The 27,579-nt window shown below is 41.0% G+C and overlaps 2 protein-coding genes across 4 annotated transcripts; one reads left to right on the top strand and one right to left on the bottom strand.

Annotated features, from left to right (window-relative positions):
* The first annotated feature begins 33 nt into the window (after window positions 1-33).
* Window positions 34-26,154, top strand: hagh (hydroxyacylglutathione hydrolase). 3 transcript variants are annotated; one of them, XM_052022170.1, is made up of 9 exons: window positions 34-161; window positions 2,866-3,032; window positions 5,897-5,961; window positions 8,431-8,548; window positions 9,307-9,415; window positions 17,409-17,512; window positions 20,534-20,635; window positions 22,018-22,097; window positions 24,523-26,128. In XM_052022170.1, exons 2-9 carry the CDS (start codon window positions 2,928-2,930, stop codon window positions 24,620-24,622), a joined length of 783 nt encoding a protein of 260 aa, XP_051878130.1. In that variant the 5' UTR covers window positions 34-161; window positions 2,866-2,927; the 3' UTR covers window positions 24,623-26,128. The 3 variants fall into 3 exon arrangements, with proteins under 3 accessions (XP_051878130.1, XP_051878128.1, XP_051878129.1); XM_052022168.1 differs by lacking the exon at window positions 34-161 and adding an exon at window positions 927-1,123 and having other exon boundaries at window positions 24,523-26,154; XM_052022169.1 differs by lacking the exon at window positions 34-161 and adding an exon at window positions 1,136-1,287.
* On the bottom strand, window positions 62-837 carry fahd1 (fumarylacetoacetate hydrolase domain containing 1). The gene has a single exon (XM_052022171.1). The coding sequence runs from the start codon at window positions 719-721 to the stop codon at window positions 62-64; it is 660 nt and encodes a 219-aa protein (XP_051878131.1). The 5' UTR covers window positions 722-837.
* Window positions 26,155-27,579: the final 1,425 nt, after the last annotated feature.

The following is a 27,579-nucleotide window of genomic DNA, read 5'->3' as shown; positions in this document are numbered from 1 at the left end:
GTCAGCAGAAAGTGTTTTAGCCCGCTCATGTCACGTTCGCCTAACTGGATCTGATGTAAAATTAACGCCTTTCCACTTTGAACTTCATGGTGACGAGGTCGTCAATCCCAGCTTGCAGCTCATCGTGTTCTTGCACGGCAGAGACTCCTGCAGGTGTGCCGGTGAGAATCAGATCGCCCCTTTCCAAGCTAATAATCCCGCTGATGTAGTGAATAAGAAAGGGGATGGGGAAAATCATCTGTGAAGTGTCCCCTTGCTGCCTCAGCTGGCCATTAACCTTTAGCCAGAGTGTCAGGCGGTGTGGCTCGGGGACTTTGTCCTTGGGGATGAAATCGCTGACGGGACAGGAACAGTCGAAGGCTTTGGCCAGTGTCCAGGGGTTGCCCTTCCTCTTACACTCGTCCTGGACGTCCCTGGCCGTCATGTCCAGGCACAGAGCGTAGCCTCCCACATAGTCCATGGCATCTGCTTGCTGGATGTCACTGCCCCCCTTGGCCAGCACCACCCCCAGCTCCACTTCGTGGTGGAGGTTACGGCAATAGTAGGGAAGGCGTAGTGGCGAGCCCTCCCTCACATAGGCGCTGGGCGGCTTGAGGAAGAGCAGTGGCTCGCCGCTGGGCACCGGGTTATTCAGCTCCTTGGCGTGGTCGGCGTAATTCCTCCCCACACAGATGATCTTTCTCCCCCATTCCCAGAAGCGGTTCAAGTTCCTGAAAGCCATCCCGCCGTCGCTCAGGAATGGCGGAAGCCGGCAGTGAAGCCTGGGCCCCGTTCACGAAGGGGTTAATTTCCTGCTGGCACACTGAACTTCTTTGCAGTCGTATGCATTTTCCCAAAATCCTCATCTGTTTGTAAACACATTGCACTTACTTTATTTTATTACAAAAATATTTATATCTTAACATTTCCGACATACAGCAGCTAGAGTTAACAGGGAAAGATTGCAATTGGTTACGAATACCCAATCGGGGAGCAGCTCAGGGTTGGAGGTTAAAGGCTGCTCTGCTCAGATGTTGATGCACTCTCCCTTCCCAGTCCTTCAGTTATGTAACTCTGATTATGGTTGTTTTACTGCACCGAATCTGTAGCGTCACTGTGCTGGGAGCTGCTGCCTGGAAACTCGGTAGGACCTCAGTTCATTCGCCTTGTCCACGGTGTGGATGTGCTACAGCCTTCCACGTGAATCACACTGCATTATCAGCATGCATTTGTCCTTGCAACTACTGTGGATGCCGAGTGGTGTTTAACTCTGTAACAGCTGCAACCTTCAGGTGTTCTCATGCAAACGTTCGTATTTCCATTACCTCAGATTTTGTCACCATATTCCAAAAGATCTGTGACAAACAATATTATAGCTCGCATTTTTATCTGTAGCGTAGTTTGATACATTGGTATCTTTTTAATATACTCCATGAAGTGCTTTTAAACTTTTCTTAATCCATGTGGATGCCGTTTTAGCAGTTTGAATTTGATTTAAAAAAACAAATGCATATTTTGGTAGTTGTCATCTCCTCAGTGGCAAATATATTTGTTGTGGGCCTGTCAGTTAAAGTAGCGACGTCAGAGTTTGTGGGAATTTATTATCTGTATTGAATGTTTACAAGTAATGACTGCGGATAAGTACAGTATTTCAGGCCCAGTTGAGTTTCGTGCACTGGGTCGTATTCAAACGATAGTATTTTTTTTAAATTAACAATATTTCCTGAAAATATGTTCAAATTAAAGCTCTTGTTCTTAATTCAGCTGCCTACGGGGAAATATATGCTTTAGAATCGGAGACGGGGTAGACTGGAGGGACAGCTCTTAGGAAAACCCTGGTGGCAGCAGTGAGACGTTTATTTATTACTTGGTTGTGAATGAATAATGTGTAAACAAAGAGGAGAAGTTTTGGAAAATTATGGAGCAATGAAAATGTTCTTAACAAGATGATATTTCTGGTTTAACAAAAATGATGTCCATAAATGGTATAACACAATGTTCTAGTGTTTGACAATTTCCAGTTTCTGGAAACCTGCTTGAATCACTATGATGAAAAACACTATGATGCTGGAGGAAATCAGCAGGCCAGGCAGCATCCATGGAGAAAAACAGCAAGTCCTGACCCAAAACGTTGACCGCCTGCTTTTCTCCACAGATGCTGCCTGGCCTGCTGAGTTCCTCTGACATCACAGTATTTTTCATCTAGATTCCAGCACCTGCAGTCCTTTGTTTCTCTAGTATTACTGCTTGAATCACTATCTCCTCTACATCATAAAAGAGCACAATCTGGTTTATGTGAACAATACCACAAAGCACTCCACTATTAAACATTAAAGTGTTGTTTGTAAATAAATAAGGTTTTTGTGTTGTAATGTACAACATGGTCTATTAAATCTCCAACCTATTATTTCATAGTTTATTCGTTGACATTTGTAACTCCTTCTTTTAAAAAAAAATGCCCAGTGCAAATTAAAAATGTCAGTGGTTCTTTATTTGATTGCATCTGACTGAGGTCACTGGGCATAGTCATTTTCTGATCTGACATTAAATTCTATGTCCCTACAGAAAGTTCTGTTCATTTTGTGAATACTGAAAAAGGACAGCACTGAGATGTGAGATGAGTGGGCTACTGGCACCAGTGAAAATTGCCCTGGCAAAATTAAGCATTCAGAAGGGGACAATGGAAAATGATGCCTAGGAATTAAACACCTGAGAAAATATCATTATTTCTGATTCAATTCAATTCAATTTGCTCTCAGCTTACAATTAGAGGCCAACACAAAACAAAATACATTGACAATTGTTAGAAATCGTCAATGTTAATGCATAATATTCAGGAGTGATGTGTACAGTTTCATCTTTGTTTATTACCTTATCCATATGCAGGTTCATTTTGTTTTTACTCTGGAGGCACCATTAGAAAATCTGAGGCTGTCATCAAGGCCAAGATGAAGGTTGAGCTGTTGCCAGCACTGGCAGATAACTATATGTATCTCCTCATTGATAATGAAACCAGAGAAGCAGCAATAGTTGATCCAGTGGAGCCACAGAAGGTAAGTAGGAAAAAAAATATTTTAACCAGTTAGGTCAGTAATTCTCAACCAACAGCTCAATCAGCACTCGGCAATGGTCTATGTGACATTCAGTTTTATAAAAGAATGGAAGATTGCTGCCTGCAGTTTGTTAGCTGTAGAGCAGGATCCCTATGAACAGATGGGATTTCCAGATATCCCACTGCTGTGAGTTTCAACCCAAACTTATTTTAACAATTAATATACTGTGCTCATTTAAAATGTGATTAGTAAACATCTGACAATATAGAAGTGAGAGTTGCAATGGATTTGTATTGCATGTCTGTCAATTGATACAAAGCATATAAAATGGCTACCCCAGAAAGTAAGTTGTGTGGGAACTGCTATCATGGCCCAGAAAGCAAATGGGTTAAGAACCACCAGTTTGTTGTTGGCATCCTTTCTTTATTTGATTATAATGCTGTTGAAGTACTGAACCGTCACTCCAGCAAGATTTCCCCTGTAGTGAAGTAAATCTACATGAAAAGTGGGACATTGTTCACCCCCCTGTCACCACCCATCCAGAACCAAGATCATTCCAATCTCAATCGTTGGACTGCAGTATATAGATCATGCTTTCTTATGTGCACACTCAGAGGCTAAGCTCAAATAAGCATTAACGCTTTCACTGAAATGTACAAGAAAGTGAATCTTATATGAAACATCCTTTCTTTTTTTAAAAAAAAGTCTCTTACTAACTTGTTCCCATGGCACATCACCATCCCCTGACAATAAAGGTCTACAATGAGACCCTGATTAGCCCCAGAGGCAATGGTGAATTGACATTAACCTACACAAAGGGGCAACTAGCATCAAGCTGCACCAAGGGCCTTTGGCCAGCTGAGGAAAAGAGTGTTCAAAGATCAAACCTAGTACCAGTCAGTGGTTTTTGCTCCTTTCTGCCTGTACTCTACAGAGATATGAACTATCTGACACTAGGCACATTGAAACACTGTCTGTGAAATGCTCCAAATCCATTGGCAGGCTAAGTGATGGTGGTGGAGAAGACCTAGGCAGGCTTAAGTGTTCTCCATGCTCACACACGCCACACCCCACCCATTCGGAGCTATTAGCAGCAGATTGCCAGGGAAGGCTTTATAAGGAGTTGCTTATGAATTCCTGCACCATGGGGAAGTCTGTAATGTAAATCCCTGAGATTTCTCTGGCTGATCCTATGGCTGGATTGGAAGTTGATTAAATCCTCTCCCCTTGAGTATGGGTGTCACTAAAATTGGGTGACCTCCATAACGCAGCAGTTAGCTGCAAACTCTGAGATGTGGTGAAGGCCAGCAGCAGTGGCCTGGAATGATTCAGGGACTAGGAAGCTTGACTTTGACTCTGAGAACAGTTTGTGCATATATGAGATTACGGGAGGTTATATAAGGGTTGCTTTGGTGAAATGTAGCTGGCATAGACATTGCTGTTCAAAGAAGTCTAGATATGACCATGTGTACTTGTAAACCTGAATAGGTAAGGTCTTGGGCAGTCATCCTTATCTCTGCCTTTTTCTGCATTGTCCCACACCTCCAGTTCATCTCCATGCTGTCTAACGAGAGGAATGTTAGCTGTAGACAAAAACCCAGTGGAAGTCGGGTTTGATTGGAGAAGAATTGTGGAAGATGCAAGAAAGGCTCAGCCTGTAGTGTGAGGAGGGTGTAGACGGCAAAGAATGAGCTTGGCCCTTTAAGTAGTGTTTCCGGGGGGAAAAAATCAGTATAAGCTGTTTGTTCTATGAATTAACGTGAACTGTTGTCTTTCAGACCACTAAGGTTGAAATTCACCTGGAGTCAAAAATTAGGTGCTGCACTATTGTTGATTCCATTTTGGGGAAATTAATGGGTGGCCTATCAGTTAGTGCTGTTGCTGCATAGCCCCAGGGGTTTGATCCTGACCCTGGGTACTACGTGTGTGGAGCAAAAGTCAGGGATTGAACTTCTTGCTGAATATTCATGGAGATGGAAATAGGTGCATTTTGCTTTCCTCCAGGTTAAACCTACTTTCATCTGCACAGCATTTGTTTTTAGGCATTTGTACTCTGTTTGATGTCATTGCACACATACAGAGTGGTCTATGTGTTCTAGTGTGTTATGTGGACTGAAGTGCTGGCTACAGGTTTCGCGCATTTCTGCTCTGATCTGTAAATGGTAAACTACATGGTAAATGATGAACAAATGTTCAGCTGCCCTAGTTTCAGGTAGTGTTCCTGTAACCACACAACTTCATGTAGAGATTAATCAATAAACTAAAGCAGATAATGTGGACATTTTTCATATTATTATTTATGGGAACTTGCTCTGCACAAATTGGCTGCTATAATTCCTTCAATGCAACAGCAGTTCAAAAGTATTTCAACTATAAAGAGCATTGAGATATGAGAAGAAGTGAAAGGCAATACAGCAATGTGAGTGTTCCTACAGGACACTATTGAAGATCGACTAATTATCAGTTTCAAACTGCTTAAACTCTTTCAGTGTCGATTGTGATTAAGCTTTGACAGAGGCAACCATTTCCAAAGTCACTGGAGTGTATTCCTTTGAGGAAATGGTAAGCTGCCTACTGTACATCATGCATAGACAGCTTACACAACATGCTGACCAAAACACATCTACAAATACAAGGAAACTAATAAAAGAATTTGAAGAAAAATGAATATTCTAGTTAATTTTTAAAGTCCTGTTTAAGTACCGCTAATTCTCTTAATTTCTGCCTGACATCACTAACGATTAAAGTTTCGGTTTCCTCTGTAAATCATACAATATTGCTGAAGTTTATTTTTGAGAACAAATGCTGCAAAAATTACAAATGAAGTTCAGTCTCTCACAAATTATCTTGTTTTCTTCTTTTAGGTAGTTGAGGCAGTTAAAAAACATGGAGTAAAGCTGACCACTGTCCTTACCACACACCACCACTGGTAAGCATGTTCTTTGAAACAAACTTTTGCACTTATTCTGCTCTATTATTCCCCCATCCCAACATGAGAAATATTAGAGCAGAATAAGCACTGGAAGTGCAGAAAGAGTAACGGAAAGTAATGTTGCTGAGGTGGAAGTAACGTGTTTTGGTCACAGTATGAAGATGGTTGGGCCTTGGATTTTACCCTGAGGAACTCCTGCAGTGATGTCCTGGGACTGGGATGTTGACCTCTGACGACCACAACCAGCTTCCTTTGTGTGAGATATGACCCTCATAGAGTCATAGAGTTCTACAGCCATCAAAACAGGCCCTTCAGCCCAACTCATCCATGCCGACCAAGATGCCTACCCAAGCTAGTCCCACTTGCCTGCACTTGGCCCATATCCCTCTAAACCATTCCTATCCACCTACCTGTCCAAATGTATTTTAAATATTGTAAACTTGCCGTCTCTACCACTTTCTCAGGCAGCTTGTTCCATGTACTCAGCACCCTCTGTGTGGAAAAACTTGCCTTTCAGGTCCCCTTTAAATCTTTCCCCTCTTACAAACCTATGTCCTCTAGTTTTAGAGTCCTCTACCCTGGGAAAAAGGCTGTGACTATCTGCCCTATATTTTGCCCCTCATGATTTAATAAACCTCTATAAGATCACCCCTCAGCCTCCTTTGCTTCAGGGAAAACAGTCCTAGTCTATCTAGTCTCTTCTCATAACTGAGGCCCTACAGTCCCAGTCTCTTCAAGCCCTCACTTTTGCCAGAGCTCCATAGTACCATGGAGTTACAGACCCTCCCACCTCTTTTATCCATTCATCTCTTTGGTCTATGTTTAGAACCAGCCTGAAATGAGATCTAGAGCTAAATGGTTCTCTTGAAACTGAAACTGGGCATCAGTGAGTAGGTTACTAGAGAGTGAGAATTGCTTGAGAGTGCTGTCGGTAACACCTTCTGTCACTTTATTGGAGAATGGGAATAGACTACTGAGGCAGTAATTAGCTGGAGTGGATTTGTACTGCTTTTTCAGAGCCATACATACCTAGAGAACTTTACACATTATCAGGTAGATGCCAGTGTCATATCTGTACTGGAATAACTTGACTAGGGGCATGATTATTTCTAGAAAGCAAGTCTTCGGTACAATATGCAGGATTTTGTCTGGTCCCATATCCTTTGCTGTATCCAATGCTGTCATAAGTTTGTTTATCAGTTGAAGTAAATTGTATTGACTAAAGACTGGCTTCTTTGATAGTGGTGATCTCAGATGGACTAACACTTCTAACTGAACGTGATTGCAAATGATTAGGCCTTATCTTTAGCACTCGCATGCTGGGCCTTGCCATCACTGGGGACGTGGTTGTTCTTGAAATGTTCTTCTCATTGGCAATTTGATTACCCAGCACCATTCATGATTAAATGTGTGAAATCTGCAGAGCTTTGATCTGAGCAGTTAGCTGTGGTATCACTTATCTCTGTCCATTTCTGAGATTTCCTTACGACATAGAAGAGGCCATTTGGCCCACTGAGTCTATGCCAGCTCTCAGAGCATTCCAATCAGTTCCATTCCCCCCCCCCACTTATTTCCCTGTAAGTTATTCTTTCGCATGCCCATCAATTCCCTACCCACCCGCACTATGATCATTTACACTGGCCAATTAACCTGCCAGCCCATGTTTTGAAATATGGGAGAAAATGACAGTACCTGGAGAAACCCACATTGTCAAATACAAACATGCAAGCTCTGCACAGATAGCGGCCAAGCTCAAGGTTGAACCTGGGCCACTGAAGCTGTGCAGCAGCAGCACTAATGCTGTGCCACTTCGCTCCAACTTCACTAAGTTGGCACCTTGTTTTCAGGTGTGCCTGGTGTTGCCTCTGCCCTGCCCTTCTTAATTCCTTGTTGAAGCAGGATTGATTCTCTGACTTGTTGTAGTGGTAGAGTGAGGGATATCCTGATCCAATAGGTTACAGATAGTGGTGGACTATATTTCTACCACTACTAATGGTTCATAGTGACTCAGGGGTGCCCAGTTTTGAGTTGAAAGATCTGTTCTGAATCTATGCCATTTAACACAATTGTAGTGCCACGTAAAGCGATGGAGGGTGTCCTCAGTGTGAAGACTCTTGGCCGATTCTTGATATCACATGAAGTGAACTGAAATTTGTTTTAAACAAAAATTGCTAAGAAATCAAGAGAGAATTGTTGTATATCCAGTTATTTTAAATCCACAATGGGCTCCCATTTAAGCATTTGAATTTCTTACAGCAATAGAGCATAAATGAAACCTAATACCAGGATGGCGCAGTGTTGGAATAATCTTGTGAGATGTCTTCTTTACATTTGCCCAGTACTGTCTCATCTTTACATCAGTCTGATGCCGTAACCCATTTCCCCCATACTTTGCACAGATAGCTAAGCTTATTTTCCTATATTATTTATGTCTGGTTTTGCTGATGTCCTGTATTTTGTTTTCAGGGACCATGCTGGAGGGAATGAGGATCTGGCAAAGAAGGTACCTGGCCTCCGTGTCTTTGGTGGTGATGACCGCATTGGAGCTCTCACGTGCAAAGTCACGCATAAGAAAAAGTTCCAGGTAGTCAACAAAATCTATGAAGGTGTGCTGGAAGATTCACCTGCACCCATAATGATTACTCCCATTACTTTCTTCTCCAGCCAAAACCGCAATGTCATTGAAAGAATATCCTGAACTTGTTTGTTTTATGTGAATTAGTTTCAGTAGCAGTTATGAAGAAGACTCAAATAATTTTGAAATTGCACTATCCATTTTCTTGCATTTTGTGGAAAAAGTTGTTTCTTTCCTCAAAAAAAAAAAAATTTTCATTATCTTTCATTTTCCTGGAGGGGCTGCTGATAAATAGCCACAATTCCAAGCTTTACCGGGTCTGGCCTGTAGACTGCTTCATGACAATCTGGTTACCTGGAGATGTGATTGCAGTCAGTTGCGTCATCTTTCCCTCTCCCCTCCCTCCCCTGTCCATGTGTTGGTACATCCAGCAGCCTTGCCAAAAACTCTTCAAATCTGGTGGGTGAGTGACAGGTGCCCATAGGCCTTAAAAATGTACCATCCAATGTGTCTTTTTTTTTGCATCCTATCCTCCCTTACTGGTGCCTTCAATAACAATTTTGTTTGTGTAATGTTAGGTTTTTCTTTCGGTGTTAAACCTATATATAAAGCTGATGCATAGTTTGATTATCAAATGATTAAAAAAACTTTGTTTTGAAAGGGGATACCAGCATTTTTTCTAATAATCAATACAATGATTCTAAGACTGATTAACAACATGTTTAAAGTTTAAATTAACTCAAGACTTGATGTGCTTAACCATTCAGGTTGGTTCTTTGAATGTGGAATGCCTGTTTACACCTTGTCATACATCAGGACATATCTGCTACTTTGTGACAAAAGAAAATAGTACTGAAGCACCAGCTGTATTCACTGGTGAGTGTAGCTGTAACCTCCCTTGCCAGTGTAATTAAGTTATCCTTCAATGTATAGATAGTTCTGATCTGAACTGAATGCTCAATGGAAATGCTTTGATTCTAATGTAAAAATGATCTACATTTGCCAGTGCTAAGTTTAAGAAAATAAAGACTTACATTCATATAGAATCTTCACAAAATCCAAAAGCATTTTACAGCTGATGAAAATAGTTTAGTCATGATACTGCCATAATGTAGGAAATACAACAGCCAGTTAGCTCACACCAAGCTTCCATTGGAAGTGCAATGTGATGATGATCAGATAATTGCTTTTAGTGACGTTGATTAAGAGGTAAGTATTGGCCAGATTTAATTTATACATTTAGGAAATGTAGGCAATGCCAACATTTATTATCTGTGACTACCAGCCCTCAACATTGTGAGAAACCTTCTTGTACTGCTGCAGTCATTCTGGTGAAGGTGGTCCCACTGTTTTGCTGAGGAAGGAGTTCTAGGTTTTATATATGGTGGTGATGAAGGAATGGTGATGTATTTCCAAGGATGGTATGTGTCTTGGAGGTGAACCTGCAAGTGATGGCATCCCTATGTACTTGCTATTCTAAATGTTAGAGCACGGATTTGAAAGCTGTTGTTGGAGTGGTCTGTATGAGTAACTGAGGTACATATTATAGATGAGACACTCTGTAGCTACAGTGTGTTGCTGGTGAAGGGAGTGAATGTTTAGGGTGGCAGCTGGGGTTACAATCAAGCAGGTTGCTTTGTCCTGGAAGGTGTTGAGCTTCTAGAGCATTGTTGAATCTTCACTCCTCCAGGCAAATGGAGAGTACTCAATGACACTCCTGACTCTTAAGTGGTGGAAAAGCTGCTGAGGCAGAATGTCAGTCGCCAGTCAGTGTTCATGTGGCTAGTCTGTTGAGGTTCTCCCCAGTGGTGTCCCCAGGATATTGATGGGAACTCAGCGATAGTAATGCCACTGACTATGAAGAGTAGGTGGTTAGATTCTGTCTTGTTGGAGCTAGTCGCTATGTAGCACTTGCGTGTCTCAAATATTACCTGCCATTTATCAGCCCATGACTGAATGTTGTGTGGGTCATTCTGCATGTAGGCTTGGTCTGCTTCATTTGCTGAGGAGTTATGAATGAAATTGAACACTGCAATCATCTGTGACCATCCACACTTGGTCATACAACACCAAAACAGGCCCTTCAGTGGACGAGTCTGTGCAGACCATCAAGCACCCATTTAGGCAAATTTCATGTTGTTCTCACATTTCCATCAGTTCCTTCCCTCCCCAACTCCTCCCCTGAGATTCCACCAGCCACCTACATATTAGGGGGTAATTAAACTACAAGCCTGCATGTCTTTGGAATGTGGGAGGAAACCCACAGAGTCACAGGAAGAATATAAAGATTCCACACAGTCAGCACTGGAGTCAGGATTAAATCTGGGTTGCTGGAGCTGTGGGATAGCAGGTCTACTAGCTACGTCACTACCACCCTATGATGGAAGGGAGATCATCTATGAAGCAGCTGAAGATGGTTGGCCATAAGGAATTCCGATCGTTGTATCCCGGGACTGGGATGATTGATCTTCAGCAATCACCACCAACTTCCTTCGTGCAAAGTATGACTGCGTCTTTGGATTTTTCCTCGATATTCTTTGGTTTCAGTTTTACCAGTGCACCTTGACACAGCACTGTCAAATACTATCTTGACATCAAGGGCAAACAGTCACTCTCTCATCATCAGCTCTGTGGACTAAGGCTGTAGTGAGATCTGGAGCCAAGCAGTCCAGGTGAAATCCAGACTGAGCATTGTGTGCAGGTTATTGGAGTGTAAGTGCCCCATAAAGCACTGTTAAATCCATTGCTTTGTTAATTGAGAGTAGACTGGGAGGTAATTAGCTGGATTGGGTTTGTTTCACCTTTTGTGGGCCAGACATGCTGTCAGTTTTCCACATCTTCAGGTAGATGCTAGTACTGTAACAGTTTGGCTAAAAAAACAGCTAGTTATTTTCAGTACTGTATCCGATGTCTAGTTATATTACCTTTTATCATATCCAGTGTTTCCAGCTTTTTCTTTGAGGGAAGTGAATTAGCTGAAGACTTTTTGTTTTCGATTAGTGCATTCCCCAGGAGGAAGCAAGATGGATCATCCACTTAACACTCTTTGCAGAAGATGGTTGCAGATGCTCCTGCTCTGTCTTTGACATTCACCTGCTGGAGCCCAGGTCAATTCCAGCCACTGTCTGTAAGGTGTTTGTACGTTCTCCCCATGTCTGCGTGGATTTCCTCCGGGTGCTCTGGTTTCCTCCCACGTTCCAAAGACGTACGGGTTAGGAAGTTGTGGGCATGCTATGTTGGCACCAGAAGCGTGGCAACGCTTGTGGGCTGCCCCCAGAACACTACACAAAGGTGCTTTTCACTGTGTGTTTTGATGTACATGTGACTAATAAAGATATCTAATCATTGAGGATGTAAATGTTCTTGGAAATGCCTCCTTGAGTTAACTATTTAATTATCTGGCACCATTCACATGGTGTTCACCATTCATCATCAAATAGGAAATAACTCCCCTGCTCTTCTTTAGAAGAGGGCCATGGGATCTTTTAAGCCTGCCTGAGATTTAGCATCCTATCCATTGCCAAGCAGTGCAGCACTCACTCTGTCCTACACTGGAAGGTAGCTTTTGACCTTGGGTCTCTAACTCGGCAGTGAGAACTACCAACCCAGCAACAGCTGACATCTAAATCAGTGTTTTTGCCATCAGACCTAAGAATTTTCTTTAAAATCTTTATTTTTTTATGTACTAGATTAGATCTGAGTGAAAATGTTTTTCAGTTTAATTGTTTTCCTGTTGTGTCTTAAAAGGTGCAGAGAAATTATAAACTGCTAATCTAGATTAATTGAGCATTTGAATTTTCAAAAGGTAGACACATAGACATGGAAGTGTTGATGCACTGGTTTTTGGACATGATGCGGCACTGGGAATAAATTCAGTCCCTGGTTAGTAAGTTCAGGGACGCCCTGCCTATTGCGTCTGGGGCCTCATTTATATAGAGCTGGTGGGAGCAATGTATAACAAAGTGGTGAAATGGAAATCAAGACCTCCCCAGTATCAGGTTGGGTAAATGTGAAAGAGGGACAAGTAGAAATGGGAATTTGCATTTGAGATGGGGAGATAAAGGTGGCTGGAGGTTGGTGGGTAGTTAAATGGCAAGGATTGGGATCGATGAGGAACTGGTGGTATTGATCAGCAAAAGGGATTAGGAACAGCGCTCAAGGTGAGTAAGAATTTGTGTCACTATTCAGCATGGAGAGGTTGTGGTCAGAAGTAGCAATTGCAAATAGCAGCAGTGAATTGAGAAATGTCATTAGTTGTGTGGGCGGAGGTGGGCAGTGTTGATGACAGTTGACGAGATTGAACACAATGGCTGTCAGCTGGCTGCTTCCTCCCGGTCCCGATTCGGATATTCTGGCTACAGCAGACCACTGGTTTTGCCACATCTAGAACAGGTTGTCCTGGGTGCAGCCCATTTGGTATTGATATTGGTTTATTATTGTCACATGTACCGAGATACAGTGAAAAGCTTTTTGTTTTGGGTGCCAGGCAGAAAAATTGTGCCATACATAAGCACGTCGAGATCAGAAGCAGGTTTATTACTGACATATATGGTGAAATTTGTTGTTTTGCAGCGGCAGTACAGTGCAAGAGATAAAAATTACTATAAGTTACAAAAATAAATATATAATGCAAAAGAGGAATAACAAGGTAGTGTTCATGGACTATTCAGAACTCTGATGGCAGAGGGAAGAAGTTGTTCCTAAAACAGTAGGTGTGGGTCTTCAGGCTCCTGTACCACCTCCTCAATGGTAGTAATACAGTAATAGAAAGAAAACAGAATGCAGAATATAATGACGCAGTTACAGAGAGTGCAATGCAGGTAGACAAAGTCGAAGTTATTGTCATATGCACAAGTATATGTATACACAGATGCAATGAAAAACTTACTCGCAGCAGCATCACAAGCACATAGCATCAGATAAGCAGCATTCACAAGAAAAATGTAAATTATATACAATTTTTACAAGGAAGAAAACAATTAGAACAAAAAAAAGTCCATTTTAGTGCAAAGTGGCCATAGTGTTGCTATACTGTAGTGATTAGGGTTGTGCCGGTTGGTTCAAGAACAGAATAGTTGAAGGGAAGGAGCTGTTCTTGAACCCAGTGGTGTGGGACTTAAGGCTTCTGTACCTCCTGCCCGATGGTAGCTGCAAGAAGGTGGCATGGCCCAGATGGTGGGGATCTTTGATGTTAGATGTTGCCTTCTTGAGGCAGTGCCTCATGTAGATAAAGTGCAAGGGCTACGACAAGGTAAATTGTGTGCCTCAACACTTGCCAGGCTTGAGGGGGAAAGGCGGCAGGTGGAAAAAGTGTTACCTATCTCTGCATAGACATAGCCATTGCACACTAATGCTTTACCAATACAGCTAGCAGCACATATTTGACCTATTGAGCAAGCACATCTTACTCAGCACATTAGAGACTCGGGATGTTATTCAGTATCTGATTCTTGGCACTGCATGACAAAATTTCCATGGTTTAGTTATGTCCTTTCAGCATTTTATAAGCAAGCACTTAATACAAGAATTGGAGGGTATCAGGGATTTTGGGGATATTTATCATGAGTCTTAATTACTTATTTAAAAGATGAAAAGTGTAGAGTTCAATGTCCTTGATCAGTAGTCTTCTGTTAAATACCACCTTCTCCTGCAGAGATGTATAAAATGTGAATGATGTGTTCCATCATTAGCAGCAATATTTTCTTTGCAGGCAGAAGGTGCTTGTGGTAAAAGAAAGATTGGCACTTACAGCCAGTATACACTGTTGTACCACAGGAAACATAACAGCTATTAAATGCACAGCAAGCTCCTACATTAACTGTGATTAAAAGTCAGATAATCTTTTTAATTTTGGTGGCACACATGCAAATTAGAAGCAGGAATAGCCCGTCAAGCCTGATCTGCCATTTAATAAGGTTTGAAGATGGCCTCATCTCCACATTTCCCTCAATGTGAGGTAACCTTTCAGCCCTGCTTAGTCAAGTATTTATCTACCTTTTGCCTTAAAAATATTCAATAACTTTTTCCACCACCTTTTGTGGAAGAGAATTTCAAAGCCCCTTCGTTCCAGATTCTTCTACAAGAGGAAATAGCCTCTCCATATCCACCCTGTCAGAACCCCTCAGGATCTTGTATGTTTCCATCAAGTCCCCTCTCACTGATCTAAATTCCAGTAGCTAAAGCCTAGCCTCTCTAACCATTCCTCACAAAAAATCCACCCATTTCATGTGGATCTTGTAAGCCTTCTGTGAACTGCTACCAAAGCATTAACATACTTCCTTAAATCAGAAGGCCAACACCGTACAGAATAGTCCAGAGATGATCCCACCATTGCCCTATAGTTATGGCTTTATTTATAGAAAGTGGCTGAGTATTTGTCTGCAAATATAGACTTTCTCTGTGAAGATCGTGCAACTTTACTGATTTTTCTTTGGGAACCAAGATATTGTGGATATTTGTGGAAAAAAAGAATTGTGAGCTTTTGACTGTTGATTCAAGCCTTGTGCATAAGACTTGTATCCTCGCACAATATTATTTGAACAAGCTTGGAGCTTTAGCCAATGAAGTTAAGACTCTGATCATGCTGTCAACTCTCCTGCCTGACATACTCTAACTCCCTCTTTGTCATAGAGCCTCGCAACCAGTTTAAAACTGGAAAGGCTCAAATATATACTCCCCCTCCGAGTGAGTTGATTAAACTTCACTCTCCTTTTCATGTCCATATCTTGGTGCTGCTTCTGGCATTGATAGCTTTAACTACCTCTCAGCATGCATTGTAATGGGCTTATCCCTAAACCAGGGAGCAGCCATTGTCAAACACTAACTAAATAAATGTTGCATTTGGGACCTATGGCAGATTTTGTTGAGATCAAGAGTCAATCAAACATGCAATGCATCATACTGGTTAAAATAGCAGAACCTGTGCTTTGTGAGTAATCACTCACAAACTGTGTGATAGGCTCAGACGTGTGATTGTAGCACAGCCTTCCTATTGCAGTGCCCTGCCATTTAAAGCAACCTCTGTTTGATCTAGTGGGGCTGCTTTTGGTGGGGGTAGGTTGCATTCAACTGGTGGGGAACCATAGGGAGGGGAAAGAGAAGGGGTGAGATGGCCGCAGGAATGAGGGAAAACAAAGGGGGGAGTAAAGAGGAAAAACGGGAGGGGTTACTGGAGGTTCAAGAAATCGATGTTGATGCCATCAGGTTGGAGACTACCAAGATGGAATATGAGGTGTTGCTCCTCCAACCTGCATCTGCCCTCAAAGTGGCAGTAGAGGAGGCCATGGATAGACATGTCAGTATGGGACTGGGAAGTGGAATTAAAGTAGCTGCCACCAGCAGATCCTGACTGTTACAGTGGATGGAGCGAAGGTGGTCGACAAAGCAGTCACCCAATCTGCATTGGGCTTCACCGATGTAGAGGAGGCCACACCAGGAGCACCAGATGCAATTAATGACACCCTTGGATTCACAGGTGAAGCGCTGCCTCACCTGGAAGGACTGTCCATGGCCCTGAATGGTGGTGAGGGAGGAGGTGTAGGTAACATTTTGCACACTTGCAAGGGGAAGTGCCTGGATGGTGATCGATGGGGAGGGACAAGGGAGTCACTGAGAGCGGGGCAGGGGGCAAGTGCCTGGTGGTGGAATCCCATTGGAGATGGCAGAGGTTGTGGAGAATGATGTGTTGGATGCAGAGGCTCGTGGGGTGGTAGGTGAGGACGAGGGGAGCCCTATCCTTGTTATGCTGGGTGGGGGAATGGGTGAGGGCAGATGTACAGGAAATGGAGGAGATGCGGGTGAGGGCTGCATTGATAGTGGTGGAAGGGAAACCCCGTTTACTGAAAAATAGAGGACATCTCAGATCTTGAAGACAGGCTGTCTTAGAAGTGTCTGGGTAGAACAGGTCGAAGACAGGCTGTTTTGTTAGGGGAGGGAAATGGAGATCTTCAAAGGGTTGGAGATAGTACCAGCAGATTAGGAGATTGATTGGAAGCACTGGCAATGTAGAGGAGGAAACTGCAATTGCTGGAAGGTGTTTTACATGTGCACACAGTTCCAGTTTGTATTTAGTGATTTGATTTTAAGTAAAATTCTGTCAAGTAACACACAAAAATGTTGCACTTGATGATAGAGTTTCCAGGCTAGGACATCTTAAATGATGGAAACAGACCAGTTTTATTTTGCTGCATCCAGGAAATCTTGCTGCTTGCTAGTTTTAATGAACAAAAATGAGTATTCTAAAAAATTACAGGATATTTGGCTTCAACTTATTGGTTTCTACACTGCTTATCCAGGCTTGGCCTTCATTCTACAGATGGGACTGCTTCAAGTCCTACAGGTATTCCTTATTCTCCTGTACACGCATGACTGGAACCTTTAATCTGCCAGTGGAGTAGCTATAAACTGCAATCCACTGAGCAACATGGTGGCCTCCACAGAGACTGAAAGGGTAATCTATGAAAATGTACTTAAAACGCAAATCACACACTGGCAAGGAGATTTATGCCATGATTGCAGCAAGTGTTCCCTTTATCAATATTCATTAATTTAAATGCAAGTTAAAGCACAATCAGTATTAAAATAATTCTTGACTAATTTAAACCCTAGTTATATGGAAATTTTAATCCAAGTTGAACTATATGATATAAACTTCATTGCTCACTGTTTAAATCTTTTGACTTTTTTATGTCCCCTGTTGATTTTTCTTATTGAGTATCTTGGTTTCTCTTGTATTGTCCTTTTGAAACTTAGAGTGATTTTATAGGCCTGTTTTACTTCTCCTTCAGTCACTCTCTAGGTTTATAAAATCTATTTTAAAGCCCGCTGTTTAATATGCACATTCATAGGTTGGTCTTGGTTTTACCCACAGGTGATACACTCTTTGTTGCTGGTTGTGGTAAGTTCTTTGAAGGATCTGGTGAGGAGATGTATCGAGCTCTGATCGACATTCTGGGCAGCCTGCCACTTGAAACTGTGAGTATTTTAATTTTCAAAAACGATTTGAAATACTAAGGTGTTATTTTGGACACTTTCTTTCCTTCAGCAGTCAGTTTTAGACTCTAACTTTACAATTTTTGCATAATTTTGTGCCATCTCTTTTTTCTATTGTTATATTTAAGCAAAAAATACTCTCACTAATATGTAATTTTTTTTAGTTCTGAGTTCTTTCTGCCCATATATTCAAGCCACTGCCCCAACTGCTTTGGGAAACTTTAGCTGCTCACTTTGATTCAGTTCCATCATTTCAGGCACTCACCATGTGGTCACTTTGAGGGTTAAGATGGACTTTAGGTCTGCAGGAGTATTCTTTGGTCAACATGCCTGTCTATTCCCTCTGCCTATTGGAACTCCTACCTTGGTGTCTCTGACACCAGGAATTTGATGTTCTCCAGCTCAATATCGATACTGTGCACCTGTGAACATTTGGCACTACTTCCATAAATATCCCCAGTTGTGCTTTCAGGCTGGGTTAGATATTCTGTAAACTCAGCATTACAGTTAGCTCCCATAGGCAGTATCCACGGCTAGTATTTTGCAGCTGGAAAACGTCAGTGTACAAAATTCCCCTCTCTCTTCGGTTCTGAAACCCTCATCATGCCCCCATCATAACTAGGACTGATTTTAAATATCCTCCTTCAGATCATTCACTGCCACCCTGCAACCCAGCTCCTCCTTTCCCCTTCTCCATCCTGCAGCCATCCACCTGCTCAGTAGATTGAGCACTCTGGGCATCTTGAACTGCTGAGCTTCCAATGCCTTGTTCCTTTTTTTTTGGAATCCTTCACAGTTTTGCCTCGTCTGTATTTGACTAAGATTAAGTTTTATTCTTTGTTGTTCCTTATGCAGTATCAATAACTAAACTTTGAGAAACTGAACTGGATATCTGGACAACTTTCCCTAAATCACATTGTCTCACTTTCCTTCAAAATTTCCAAAATATTTCTTTTCAGTTGTGCTCCCCACCTTCCCCCTTTATGTCCTTGTTGGTGTTAATATTGAGCAAGTTGAGACATTCTCCCCAGGTAGGGAACACTGTACTATGTATGACCTTGGAATATTTGCCTGGTCACACAAGCTATACTGTGAGCCATATGTCATTAAATTAGCCATTGGTTCTGAGTTCCAATAAATGAGGTTTTCTTAGGAAGCACAGCATGTTTTTTTAAATTTTGTGAGAATGAAATATTCCTTGCAGATTTCCAGAGTTTTGCAAGGTTTGAAGATCTGTTTTCAAAACAATGCAAGGAAGTTGGGGTCTGTAATTTTTAAATTTCATAAAGCTCCAATATTGAAACAGAGCCCATAAAAATTAAATCACTTACCCTTACAGCTGCAGGATTAAAATATGCAATTACAGAAATGAACTGAAATAAAGAGAGTCAAAATGAATTTATGAATTTTTACATCCAAATAGTAGAATAAAACTTGGTTTTTTTGGTTGTAAGCATCTGTTAGAAGTAACAAGGCAGTTTATATTGACCCTTTTTACCCATTCCTTTAACAGTTTCATGTGATTTAAGAAATATTGCCCTGGATATTCACCTGCAGATTGCTATGTGTTTGGCACTATGCAAGGGATTTTTTTTAGGAAAAGATGGCTAAATGCAAACAACACTAATTTTGACTTCACTTACAAGAAATTATTCTATGCCCATAAAGCTCTCGAGTGGCAAAAGCCTTGCAAACTGAAGTAGGTCTCAACTGAAAGATGAAGCCTACTTCAGCATTGCCTCAATGGCTAGATTTCAGCTGAGCTGTTGCCCAGGGATTGGTGGCATCTACCTCCTTCCAGGCAAGTGCTTTCTTTGTTAGTAATCACATTCATTCCACCTCCCCGACTTCTAATGTGGTTGTTGATGTTCTCAGGCCACCTGTCACCCCACCTGCCCCCTTCCTTCCTTCCTTCCTTCCCTCCCTCAAAACAAAACTTCCACTATTTGTGATCCTGGTTGATCACCATTGCTGACCAACCCCACTCATCTCCAACTTCTCAGATCATCTCTCCAAACAGATTTTTTTGCTCACCCCCCCCCCCCCCCAACCTTCAAATCATTTCCATAGTTGAATGCACCCCACCACCTTCCTGGTTAATCCACCCTAATCCTCTGTCCCCAGTAACACAACTTTCCCATCCCCAATCTGCTCCCCAGCTGACTTTCTCCATGTTCTACAATAACAGGAGATTGTGGACATCAGGTCTTTGTGCATATATTGGTGTACAAGGCCCGTTCTACCACATAATGCACAAGGTGCTGCATGTAGAATAGAAGGAGGCCTCATGAGAATCTGGCACCAGCCCTGAAGTGGCGCTGCTTTAACATGTATTTTGTGGTACATTATAACATCTATGCCAAAGAGAAATGGTACAGATGGTGCTTTCAGAAACAAAATTGTATTTATCTAGCACCTCATCACTTCTTTGGGATGTCCCAGATCATTTCACAACCAATTAATTTTCAGATGGAATCATTGCTGTTTAGTTGGGTCTCACAAATGGGAAATGACCTAGTTAATGTTTATTGTAGGAAATAGCTGAGTGAGGAAGGAATATTGGCCAGTGTGAGACCTCACCTGCTGTTTTTTGAATGGTAGCATGTGATCATCCGTATCACCTTGTTCCATTGAGAAATTCAGCCAACCCTCATTTTAATGTCTCATCTGAACTTGGAAGCTGCCTCAGTTCTACAGCGAAGAGTCAGCCCAAAACTCTGGTATTGGGCTTGAGTATCTTACTTCTAACTCGAATGCTATAACATTACCAAATTCAAAGACACAGAATTGTCAAGAATAATGTCGAGGTAATATTGGTGCCCTTAATTGATCACCACAAATGGGAAAATGTAATTTTTTAAAAAAAAAAGTTAATGAAGTGCAATAACATGCCAATTCCTTCCTCATGGCTTGCTGTAGTTGTCATTAATGAATTTGGTGATTTTTGTATTGGAAAGAGCTGCTAATGCCTGTGGTATTGAAGTGAGTGTATTTTATTTTCAGAGGGTATTCTGTGGGCATGAGTATACAATCAACAATCTTAAATTTGCACGGCATGTTGAACCAAACAATGAAGTGATCAAACGAAAATTAGCCTGGGCTAAGGTAGGTTTGTTACTTAAAATAAGGTCTGCAATTCTAGCAGTTGAGTTATTTGCTTCATCTTATGACTTTGCCAAGTCCACTGGTGGCTTAATTATAATGAAATACAGTTTCAAACTCTTGACATTTATTGAGCTCAATGCTACACATATTTGCATGGATTTTCTGCAATGTCAATTAAACACAACAGGGCTGTGAAGCATACAAGGCCTAACGTTTCACAATAACATCTCCCTGTGACTCAGCTACTTTTTGAATCTACATTAGTGATGATCAAAGCACAATTTTCTAAAAATATTCATTTTATTGATGTGTTGGTTACAGTGTGGTTATGAAAGGAGCAAGTTTCATTCGAAAACATATGCACAAAATGTAAATGATTTAACTTTATACACACCTTAGTAATACAGCAGTTATTTTTCTTGCCATCCATTGCTAGAGAAAACAGTAGTTAACAACTATCCACAGGATAGAAAGAAGTTGGAAATGTGTCTCATCTGTTGCAATCAAAAAAAGCAAGATAATCAGGAAAATTTTGATAAGGACAAATTGGGTAGAGTTGGTGATGTCAGTCCCTATCTGGTGTGTGAACCAGTATAGGTCATTATCACGGATTGAATGCAAGACATTGCAGCAGGTCAGCCAGTAAGGAAAGAATGTGCTTAATGACCTAATTTGTGATGATCACCAAAACTAAAAGGACTTACATTCATCTAGCATCTTTTGCAATTTCAGGAGTCTCATATCTTTTCAGACACTGGAATATTTTCAAAGTAAGAAACACAACAGTTTCCTCCTCCCTCAGTACACACTGCTTCCCATAAATAGAAACACCGTAATCACTTGCTTTTTTTTTTAAAAAAAGGTGGCTGAGGCCTGAAAAGGCCAGGCGATATGACAATTACTTACCTCTCTGAAATGATCTGTTAAAGTAGTCAAATCCGTCTAAACAAGAAGACGAGGCCATGTTTCTCATCTGAAAGATCGCACCTCAGACAGTGCAGCGTGCAGGCAGGTACAGTTCCTGAGTTGTTAAATCTGCTCCCAATTTGTGAAGTCCAGCAGGTGTGAATCATACTTTGGGAAAATAGTTAAAAACAGAGGCTTGGTGAATTTGCATCTGACCATAAGCAAATGACAAGCAAACATGCTTGGTTTAAGTAGTTTGGAGGACATTTGTTTCATCCTTGCCTTCTGTGGATCTTCAGAACCAATTCTGTTAAGGCAAGACTTCAGATTTCTCCTGAAGCTGTATCCATATGTTTCAAAACAAAAAATCAGTGTATTCTGTAATGTATTAATGGTTATAATGCAAAGATAACTTGTACCCGATGTTTGGTAAATTTGAACCTTAAACTTTGATCAGTTTCTCTAATCTATTTTAGGAACACTATAATCTTGGAAATCCTACCATCCCATCCACCATTGGAGAAGAATTCAGTTATAACCCTTTCATGAGAGTCAGGTACGGTGAAATCCACATTAAGAGTCTCGAATACCCTTGCATCACTTTCCTCAGAATATAATTATCGTCAAGTTAGGAAAAGAAGAGTCAGTCTTTTTATTAGTCACAATAAATTATTAAAAAGCTTGTTTTAATGGAGTGGGTGACCTTGGCATAAGTGAACACAAATTCCTTTTTGTTAGATATTGATATTGGTTTATTATTGTCACTTGTACCGAGGTACAGTGAAAAACTTGTCTTGCAAACCGATCGTACAGGTCAATTCATTACACAGTGTATTTACATTGAGTTAGTACAGAGTGCATTGAGGTAGTAAAGGTAAAAACAATTACAGTACAGAATAAAGTTTCGCAGCTACAGAGAAAGTGCAGTGCATTAAGGTGCAAGGTTACAACAAGGTAGATCATGAGGTCATAGTCCATTCATTGTATAAGGGAACCGTTCAATAGTCTTATCACAGTGGGGTAGAAGCTGTCCTTAAATCTGGTGTTATGTGCCCTTAGGCTCCTGTATCTTCTACCCGATGGAAGAGGAGAGAGGAGAGAATGTCCCGGGTGGGTGGGGTCTTTGATTATGCTGGCTGCTTCGCCAAGACAACGAGAGGTAAAGACAGAGTCCAAGGAGGGGAGGCTGGTGTCCGTGATTGCTGGGCTGTGTCCACAACTCTCTGCAGTTTCTTGTGGTCCTGGGCAGAGCAGTTGCCGTACCAAGCCGTGATACATCCAGATAGGATGCTTTTCTATGGTGCATTGGTAAAAGTTGGTGAGAGTCAAAGGGGACAAACCACATTTCTTTAGCCTCCCAAGGAAGTAGAGGTGCTGGTGAGCTTTCTTGGCCGTGGCATCTACGTGACTTGACCAGGACAGGCTGTTGGTGATGTTCACTCCCAGGAACTTGAAGCTGTCAACCCTCTTGACCTCAGCACCATTGATGTAGACAGGTGCATGTACACCGCTCCCTCTCCTGAATTCAATGACCAGCTCTTTTGTTTTGTTGACATTGAGGGAAAGATTGTTTTCATGACACCATTCCACTAAGTTCTCTGTCTCCTTCCTGTACTCTGACTCATCACTGTTTGAGATACGGCCTGCAACGGTGGTAACATCTGCAAACTTGTAGATGGAGTTAAGTATCAACAGAGAGCTGAAGTAGAAGGTACATCTCAAGTGAGTAGATCCTGAAAGAACTCCAGTGAACATTACTTAAATCTGTAATCATCTAGAAATAGTAGGAAGCCAAGGGTATAGTGAGTTCAAAGAACTTAAAGAAATTAATATTGGTAAAGAAGTGGTACAAGAGAAGTCACTATGACTGAAAGTCTGGACCCCATGCCTACATTTTAGGACTTAGTCTGTAGTTAAAGCATTGGATTTGACCTTCCAAAATTCTCTAAATCTTAGAACTGTCTACAGAGATTGGAAATTAATTCTATTGTTCAAGAAATGAAAGAGAAAAAAGGGAACTTGCTAATTATCCTGACATCAGTGATAGGCAAAATGGTGGAATCTGTCATTAAAGTAACGAGGTGTCAGAAAAGCATAATATGAAGCAAAAATTCATGAAATGGAAATTGTATTTTACAATACAATTCTGCCCATCACATCTTCCCCTAACCCTGTCCCTTGGATCCCTCCTCCTACCCTTTCCCATTTTCCCCTCAGTCTTCCCTTCTGTTCCTCTCAGCCCCCTCCCCTTCTCCAACGCGCTGCATTCCTTCTCTTTCCTACCGCCCTGCTCTCCCGTCTGCTGTTTCATTTTGCTCCTCTACCTCTCCTCCCACTGTCTTCTTCCCCACTCTTCCCCACTGACTCTCCTGCCACCAGCTGTTCACTCTTTCCCCAGGCAAGGGAGCCCCATCCCCCTCTACCACCAGTCCTTTGCTCCAGCCTGACTTGCATAGTTTGCACAGCTCTGCGTCACCCCTAGTTTCTGTGGTCCCTGCTTATCAGACCAGGCTGGACTCTGCTATTGTGTGCTAATCTGCCACCTCCTCTTCCTGATGAGAATCCCAGGCTTTGTGGTACCAACCAAAGGGAGATCAAATGCATTCCCCTCCTGTTCTAGCTGCTGCAACCTGTGGAGGAGTGTGAATCACTGATGGGTTTCACCATAACTGTAAAATCTGTGGCTAGTTTCTCTTTTGGACAGAGCACAGTTACAAGGTTTTGTCTTCCGTATCCAGAACATAATACTGATCAGTTGTTAACAGAGTTGATATAGTTTGCAATCTAATCGCACGTGTTCATCACTTGCCTTCAGTTCTCCATTCTTGCAGGCTATCACCATCCCAACAAAGAGTACCCCTTCTATAAAACGCAACATCTTCCATGATGTTTTTCTTCTTGCTAAAATTCAAGGAAATTGTTAGTATTGACATTTAAGCACAGGGACATGCAGTAAACAGTAACTTTTTTTAAAAAAACAGGGAAAAGAGTGTTCAGGACCATGCTGGACAGAAAGATGCAATTTCTACAATGGATGCAATCAGAAAAGAAAAAGATCATTTTAAAGTACCAGTGGATTAATTGCAGGATATGGCCACAGCACTGCTTTCAATAGATTATCTACTGCACCTGGAGTTACAATAAGGAGCAAAGTGTGTTTAGCAGTGAATCTTCTAAATAAATTTAATTTGCTTTGCAGTTGGAATATGTACAATATATCTAATTGTCATGTGTTTCAGATCAATGAAAATTGTCAATATATTTAACTTTAGTCATACAGTGATTTGTTTTCCTCCATTTCTCCCTTCATTCTTGTCTGCTTGTAAATTTACTTGTCTGCAGCCATTTCCTGGAAGCCAAGCAATTTAAGTGATTTCATATCCAACCAGAAGTCCCAGAAATATTTCACAGTGAAACCCATCTGTCCTATTGTACCGAGGCATGAATAGCAAACATTTGCAATGAAATCCTATTGCCAAAGACAGAAAGAATGTAACCCTGCAGCTTAATATGAAAGTGGCTGTGGCCTCCCAGGTCCTTCTAGAGAAAGATAATGGTAGTAAAGATCACCAAGTTTAAATAAAAATGAAATCAGATTCTGGCTAAAGCTGCATGCAATCACTTTGAGAATACAATTCCATTCCTGCTTTGTAGCAGCCATTTCATTAACCTTCTGTTATTTATTTACAATTTTTGTAGGTGCAAAAATCCCTAAATACAAAAGCACTTTGTCCTGCTGTTACATTAGAGTGTAAAAAAGTGTATGGTAAAAGTAAAATTTTAATTTAAATATTATAATGTTGATTTTTGCTTATTAATTCAGGACTAAAATTAACTACAAGAAACTTACTATTAGAACTAAAGCCATTAAATGGCATCTATAGGGAGAAACAAATGGAAGGGTGACAAAGTTAAATGATGTGTGAACATTTGCTTTCCTCCCTTTCATTGTAAAGCTAGAACTGTTCTACTGTATCCATCTTACTTATGCAAGAGTTTCTGATAATATTACAGATCACATTTAGTCTTGACTTCCTTCTTGGAATCTTTAATTGTATAATGGAATGTATTTGGGAAATTGTTTACATAAAGTCAAGGGCTGTAGGGGCAGATAAAAATGCAAGAAACCTTTGTGGTAGAATAAAAATATTTCAGTTCCTTTCAAATGGTACGATTTAGAATCTAAGGGTAAACAAAATAATAATGTATTGAAGCAGGACTTTATCCAAAATTAGCTGCTGCTTGGCTGAATGGTTCTCTGAAAAAACTTGTAATTATTACAGTTTGCTCTTCCAGAACTCATTTTTATTCATAACCCAGATTTTGCCCCCTCAAAGATCATGCAGTCAGTAATAAAACCAGCACACGTTGACTTCTCTGCATCACTTTATAATTATTCCATAGATCTGTTCAGAACCAGGTTTAAGAGAACGATTCTGTTGTTCCCTTCTGATTAGCATCCTTGTGTGGAATCTACAGTAAGAGCTTCTCAGTTGATAATATACCTGCTGATTGTTTCTGCTTCTGATTGCTTTCTTGGAACCATAATATTAATTTCGTGAAGTTACAAAGAAAAATTAAATTGAGTAAATAAAATGCTTTGTGTTATTCATTATGTGAATGATGTTCTTTACATGAAATCAGAATATTCCAATTACTGATTCAAAGATACATTGGATTTAAGGAAAAGTCAACAGGAAACATGAGTATTTTATAGTAAATGCTAACAATTTTCATCTTATTAGTGAACTATGCTATGCATTTTATAAGAACACCAGGAATTCATCTAATGTGTTGACAATCATTTCCCAGTCACAAACCATCCCAACAGGATCACATATCCTACCCGTGCAGCTCATTTTTTTTGCTCTGGGCTTAAAACATCACATCAGGGAAGCAGCATCAAGTTACAGCAGATCAGGAAGATGACGACCCTATTTTCTCTAGTCAACTATAGATGGATAATGAATATGGTCTTGCCAGCATTGCTCATATTTCTGAATGCAAAATCTCACTGGGATTTGCAATTTCTGTTGGTGTGGCCACAACAAAAATACCTAACACTGGCTTCTCCTGCTCCCACATCTTCAACTCTGCTGTTCTTCAAAGATCTGTCCTTAGGCCTGTCCTGTTTCTCATTACATAATACCTTTCCGGAATATCATCTAAAACTAGTGTCTGATTGCCAAGACCATCCACTCAACCTCACCACCTTTCTTGACAAACATTTGTCAAACAGCTTTTCCAACATTCCTATTCGCTGAGTTGGTAGAGAAGAGTATATTTTATATATATTTTAAAAATTACACCTTTGCCTTTGGCCCAGCGATAAACTTCACAGATTCTTGTACCTTTGGTAACTTTCTCAGGCCAAACCAAGTGTTGCAACCTCAGCATAACATTTCACTCTCCTTGAATATTCAAATTCCATGATGCAAACATCACAAAAAAAATTGCCTCCTTCTACCACTGTAATATCATCTACCTCCATCTGTCTTAGCCCTCTGAAACCCTCTTTGTTTCATATCTACTGAGATAAGAAACTTAAACTATTTCAGTTCTCTCCTAACTACTTCTCCATTATCCACTTTTCCAAAACTTCAACTCATTCCCAAACTCTGCTGCCAGTTCTCAAACCGACACCCTGTTAACCCATCATCTCTGTGCTTGCTGACCTCCATTGTCTCCCAATCAAGTATTGCCTCAGATTTAAAACAGTCTCATTCTCTGTTCAATGCCCTCCATTGACTAACCCTATTCCATGTCTGTAGCCTTTTCTAGCCTTATTACCTTTTTTAAAAAGTTTTCCATTTCTCCAATTCTAGCCTCTAATGTATCCCAGATTCCCCTCGATCCACCATCGATGGCTGTGCTTTCAATTGATAAATTCCAAAGCATTGGAATTTATTCCTTAAATTTTATCACCCATTTTACAAAACACTCCATAAAGCATATGACAACGTGACTTGTTACCTGGGCTAATATCTAGTTCAGTGTCAAGTACTGCCAGGTATTGCCTTGGAATGTTTTACTTTGCC

The sequence above is a fragment of the Pristis pectinata genome, chromosome 8 (genome assembly GCF_009764475.1).
Source record: "Pristis pectinata isolate sPriPec2 chromosome 8, sPriPec2.1.pri, whole genome shotgun sequence".
Taxonomy (NCBI): domain Eukaryota; kingdom Metazoa; phylum Chordata; class Chondrichthyes; order Rhinopristiformes; family Pristidae; genus Pristis; species Pristis pectinata.
This window is presented reverse-complemented; position numbering and strand designations above follow the sequence as displayed.

Coding starts and splice junctions, on each gene's coding strand:
- fahd1 (XM_052022171.1), bottom strand. CDS start 721: ATGGCTTTCAGGAACTTGAACCGCTTCTGGGAATGGGGGAGAAAGATC.
- hagh (XM_052022168.1), top strand. CDS start 1,060: ATGGTTGTTTTACTGCACCGAATCTGTAGCGTCACTGTGCTGGGAGCT. Junction 3,033..5,896: donor ATCCAGTGGAGCCACAGAAG/GTAAGTAGGAAA, acceptor TTCTTCTTTTAG/GTAGTTGAGGCAGTTAAAAA. Junction 22,098..24,522: donor AACCCTTTCATGAGAGTCAG/GTACGGTGAAAT, acceptor TTAAAAAAACAG/GGAAAAGAGTGTTCAGGACC.